Source organism: Urocampus carinirostris, chromosome 20, assembly GCF_059441175.1.
Source record: "Urocampus carinirostris isolate Australia breed hairy pipefish chromosome 20, RoL_Ucar_1.0, whole genome shotgun sequence".
NCBI lineage: Eukaryota > Metazoa > Chordata > Actinopteri > Syngnathiformes > Syngnathidae > Urocampus > Urocampus carinirostris.
The window spans coordinates 23,137,925-23,143,924 of record NC_142368.1 but is presented as its reverse complement, the minus strand read 5'-3'; the positions used below and the strand labels follow the sequence as shown (position 1 = coordinate 23,143,924).

Genomic DNA, 6,000 nt, shown 5'->3' with positions numbered 1-6,000 from the left:
TTTTTAGTGTTTCTGAATACCAATATGTTGTATTTTGGAATGACCTTACAATTGTTTCATGTTTGTGATCCGAGTTTTTTCAACAGAATAAAATGTGAGGGCTTGCCCAAGACTGGTGATTCCATACTTTTTGCCAGGGGTTGTACAAGCATTAACTGCATTGAAAAGACGTGCTTGAGACGACAGCGAACGAATCGATGATCCAAGTCGTTGCCAAAACTTTTAATAATTATTTTAATGAAATTTATCGATTTATTGTTGCAGCCCAATTTAAGAGTGCAACATTTTGTGACAAAGCCATTTTAGAAATGAATATTAAACTGGTGCCAGTGACAAAGATGAGCTCTTAGCTTCAAAAAGGTTGATGACCCCTGTCTTAAGGAGTCAATTACATTGATGTAAAACAATTCTGATTTAAAACCTGGTTTTGAAATGAAAATATCCGTCCGTCTCAAGAGCAACCACTCTGCTTGTCTGATATGACATCACGGCTTATTTGCGGTATCTGTTTTGATCTAAGGCACCTGCTTAGCAGTGTGACGTAAGACATCAAAAAGGCTGGATTTTGATTTGATTTCAAGTTGTTAAAAATAATATTGAATAGAATGTTATACATTTGTACTCGGCTTACAATTAAATGTAAAAATCATAATCTATAATGTTTAAAAACACAAAGTATTTACCTTTAAATATGTTGCAATAATGCTACCTTGTGGCAAAAAGGCAAACTCCAATTCCCAATAAGGTACAAATTATGTTTTATTAAATCTGTTCCATATCCAGTTAAAAAGTAAACAACAGTTATATAAACATTTCCACTATACGCACAAGTGTAGTGTGTGCATGAAAATGAAATTCATTCAAAAATCACATTAAATTTAACCAAGAGTGGTCTTGAGCACAAATTCTCTTGAAAGCAGTCATACATATTTCAAATTTTCACATAATCCACTTTAAATACTGATGGCGGCAAAATTGTCAATGTACAAAGAACAATTGTCTGAGACATTTCATTTGCTGATATTACAGGATACAGAATGATTGTGTTTAGGTTTGTGAAAAAAAAAATCCGAATTACATCAAAATAGACAATTATGTACAAAGTGTGGTTTTCCCATGTAAACGGTTTCCGTCACAGTGCCACTGAATTAGAGCTTTGCTTCTTGGATTATTGGGCGTGCACACAAACTCCCGTTCATGTTGCCTGATAGTCCCTGTAGATAAGGAAAATGTATATAACATGTTTAAACATAAATCTATATCCATCCATATTATATAATATAATTATACATATATGATTTATCAACACGTGCTATTAATCCATCAACATTTAATTAAAAAAAAATAAGTGTTCAGTCCAATGAACATTTCAAATAACTATGACAATGTTTAGCATGTTTGGGAAATTAAAATGTGCTTCTATTAGAATTAATATCTCAGATATTTAGCTTGAAGAATAACATTATGAAAATAATAACAGCAGTTATCAAGATATATACTTGAAAGAATCTCTCATTTTTATGTAAACAAAATAAATACAAAATGCAAGGACAACAAAACTTTTTTTTCTAAAAATGACATCACAGACACTGTATGGTGGCCATTATTCCTAAATTTAAACACAAGGGCTTTCACAGTGGAGCTTGATTTCATTTGTGCAACCCGTGATTGTTTCGAAAGCGCGAAAAAGCAGCAGCGGATAAAAAGCAAGAGGGATTGGTACATGATCATTACCTTTGCTTCAGCGGGTAGCGCCACGATTTGATGAAATTTGTTTATGGTATGTTTGCGCACAGAACACTTTATACTGTAGGAGGCATCTGCGTTGTGGAGATTAATGCCGTGGTGCCGTAGTCTCGTCCAGAAATCCTGGCCTCCGCCTAAAAATCACAAGCCCATCATTCCTTGCCATGGCAACCGAGCGACAGCTTGTGGCAAAGCGAGACACCTTATGAGTTGTTCCCAGTTCAATGAAATTAGTGGCAAAGAGGTCAAACACAGTCAATCAGACATTCTTGTGATGATTATAAAGAAAGCTTTGTCATATATGCATTGAAAAAGGGTAGTCAGTTGCACGTGCAGACAGGAAGCAAGCGACCAACTTTGGCATTAACTGGTAATTTTAGAAAAATGCATTTCAAGTATTGCAGATCTAAAGTCTACTACTCCAGACCAAACGATTTCAAAGTCAGCAGTACATTCAGTCCGAACTTTCTAAGGATTTCCCACAAAACTAAACTGCATCCAACCCAAATCAATGAATACTGTATAAAAAATGGTCTTAAATGCTCCAAATAATCCTAAATTGAATTGTGACTACGTTTTCTAAGGGGGCAATGGTTAAAAAAAAAAGCAACAAATCAGTTCGAAAAGAGTCCAATTTTTTTATATTTCTTTTAATGTGGACACATGTTTATGCATACCTGTCAACCTGTACGTTTTTGCTGTACAAAGCACTTATTATGCATTTTAAGACATGTACGACATACAAGAAAATCTGTACGGAAAAACGCAAATTTGTCAATCATGGGTACCATGCAGTATACACCGACTATCACGAAACGACAAATCAATCAAGTCAAACGCGTTCGCCGCGGTAGCCTCTATCTCGGTATGGTTTTTTCCATTGCAAACGAAGCAAGCGGTTTGATGCTACTGTGCACACGCTTCTGCCGCCTGGGGATTTCCCATCATGCATCATTACGATCACACGTAAACAAAGCGAAAGCATTACAACATAGTTTTGAATTTTCTTTGGATACAATCATCAAGTCGCAATGGCCAAACCTGAATTAAAACGCCGTAAGTTAAATGAAAGAGGCAAGCATCACAAAGAGTGGGAGCAAATGTCAGGACGATACGAGGGATTGATACACGCTTCGAAGAAAGGTGTGGAATATTCGTATTGAGTTGCTTGCAAAATAGACGTAAAAGTAGCTGCCTCCGGTTTCTATGATTTAAAGAGCATGTCAGAAGACACACTTGTTACCTACTTGCAGGTGAATATGAATTACCCAGGCAATTGTTGTGACCTTCAACCATCAAAAGATATACTCATGTCAGCAAGGAAGGCAACAGTGGCATACAATAGAGAACACTGTAGTAATTAAGCAACACTTGTAATTTCATCATTTATTAAGAATATGTACAGAATGATAAAACGAAACACGTGTACACTATACCATGTTAAACTACATAAACATGTTTGAAAAAAGAAATATGGTGTTAGATTATTTTGTATTTTTTAAGGGAAAATACGAGTTTGTAAGGGCATTGAGCCGTGGAGGTTGACAGGTATGGTTTATTTAACATCCTAAGCAAAACGGAGGGTTTCCGAATGTCATTTAAATAGAAAGGGCGCTCTCTAGCGGACTTAACTGTGAAAAGCAGAGTGAAAAATCTACAGAAATATCCCCACGCAGACTACATTGCACCACCTGACAGTCAAGTTCTGTCCGTTTGACACTTATTATTTAAATCATGCTTATAAGATCTTAATAATCTTATTGCATGTCGTTTCCGTCATATTCAAACATCTTGCCACAACAAATTTAAAGCTATTACAACAAATTAAAAATTAAAAATTTTTGAGGGTCAAAGTCATGTACAGCAGTTTCACTTATTCAGAAAATGCCATCGACAATCAAAGTCTTTATCTAAACCTTGCAAAAAACATCCATTCTATATAAAGGTTTATTATCAAACAAGGTGCCTCCACTCTTAAAAGATGGTTGAACTAGTAATCAAGAATTTTAGCATAACTCCATTTCTCCGGTTGATATTAGTAGGTAAATTGCATTAGTAAATTGCAATCAGTACTTACTCGCACTCAAGCCATTAAACAGTAATTGGAGATAATATTTTAACACAAAGCTCAGAGCTCTTACCAGGAACTTTTACACTTTGTGCTGAAACTTCATTTCAAGCATGAAATGAAATGTTTATTTTATTTGAAGGTATTGTTGTATTGTATAAGCTATTGTATTTGCATGGAAATGGGAAAAGACGGCATGCAGGAGTCATAGCAAAAACAACAAAAAATATTTTTAGAGAGGCGCGCATACGAGACGTCGACAGGAAGAGTGATCACGAGCAGTTTCCGCCTCCCGCACTTACTTCTGCTTTGGCCAATTCGTTTGCTTTCTGCCGCCGCAGATCCGACTTGATGAAGCCTGTCGGTTGTTCAAAGGTAGAGTCAAGTGGTGAGTTGGTTTAAGTGTAAAACTGCATTCAGATGTTAAAGCGAACCAGTCAACACATTCAATGCCCACAAAACGTTTTTTCATTATTAGATATAAAAAAAAAAAAAATAAAAAAAAAATATATATATATATATATATATATATTTTTTTTTTTTGTACATGTTTTTTTTGTACATAAAAGCAGTACATTTGATTGTGCACTCTATTTTTACATGAAAAACACAATCCATCTCCAAAATATTGAAAAACAACAACAGCATGTGCTTGTTTGAGCCTGGAACTGGTGAACTTCTACTAAAGAGACTAAAATACTAGTCGTGTCAATTTTTATCGTGAAATTGGAAACAGCAGTAAATTTTCTAAAAAGAACAATAAGCCTTTTTAAGAAACAAAAAGCGGTTGTCTAAATAGTCAAGCCATAGTGTTGTAAATGTGTTTAGAAAAGAAACCTTGTCATCAGTGATTATAATACATACGCAGGGTTACTAATGTAAGTTGAACGATAAAGCATCAAGGCTAATAATTTGGAGTTGACCATCTTATAATGATCAGGCCCGCCTGAAAACAGAAGGTCTGGATCGGACTTAGGGCCAAACTGAGTTTGACATCCCTGTCATAAAGCATATCAACAGTAAACAGATATTGATTGATGAACTTCAAGATAAAGGATTATTTAGGACGTACAGCCAAAACAGGGCCTGTTCGTGTAACACTGCTAGTGAAAACTGTAGTTGAAACTTTGCCTTTTGATATATATTTCGGACTGGATGAACTATTTTCTGCGTTGCTTCGGCTTTGCATTCACTAAAATAGGAAAGTCACAGAGAAGATTATTATGAACCCAATTCTATCTCCGGGCCACATGTACTCATGAACAAAGCCATATCTGGCTCAAAAAGCCATACATTCCCGACGACTGCCAAGATTCCTTTGCTACTTACAATTTTAAAGGATTGTAATTCATTACCTGGACGTGTAACATTTTATTTATCTAAACAACTAAAACCACAAAACTGGAAAGAAACAAACTTGGACAACTTCTTCAAACAAAACATACCGGTAGATTTAAAACAAATAAATAGAGGCCACTGCTAAATTCATAGCGTGAGCCAAAATATCTAATGGTCAAATGTCAAATACATCATTCATAACAACACATCCATAACTGAAAAAAATTCTAACGGAATTTCACAAAAACACATTGCTTTAAAACAACAAGTCATCCAAAGTACTTAGAACTGACTTGACTTGACTTGACTTGACTGATGTGTACATAAAAACACTTTCAGAGTCATCAACACAGCCCAGAAAATCATTGGCTGCTCTGCGCCCAGTCTGGATAACATTGCCGGCTTGAGATACTGCAACAAAGCAATCAATATCATAAAAGAATTCTTCTCCCCAGAGCTCCACTATTGCCCTCTGGTACTACAGGTCCCTTAAAACAAGGACTAAAAGGTGAAGGGAAAGTTTCTTCCCCAGGGCCATCCCCACCCTATCAAGAACATAAAACTGAAAAATATATATCTTGACAGGTGAGATTTTGTTGTTGTTGATGCTTCTAAATATTACACGACTTTACATTGCACTATTGTTACGATGCACTATTATCACAAGTTCGGCCAGTCCTACAGCCAACTTTTAAATATTTTTGGCCGTGTATCCTGACATTCCTTTATCTTATTTTTCTCATTTCAGTCTTTATTATGTGTTTATCCTGGAGTGCCAAGTCTAATCTTGTTGCAAAGGATGTGAGCTGATTTTTCATCCATGTATAAATAGACCTATTAAAATTCAA

General features: G+C 35.5%; 1 protein-coding gene across 1 annotated transcript in view; it reads right to left on the bottom strand.

Annotated features, from left to right (window-relative positions):
* Window positions 1-741: 741 nt before the first annotated feature.
* flvcr2b (FLVCR choline and putative heme transporter 2b) overlaps window positions 742-6,000 on the bottom strand; it is a 33,530-nt gene continuing 28,271 nt past the window's right edge. The window contains exons 9-11 of the mRNA XM_088325572.1: window positions 4,117-4,172; window positions 1,735-1,880; window positions 742-1,214 (exon numbers count right to left, since the gene is read on the bottom strand). Coding sequence (XP_088181698.1) covers window positions 1,803-1,880; window positions 4,117-4,172 — 134 coding nt within the window. The 3' untranslated portion in view covers window positions 742-1,214; window positions 1,735-1,802. The remainder of the gene's footprint in view (window positions 1,215-1,734; window positions 1,881-4,116; window positions 4,173-6,000) is intronic.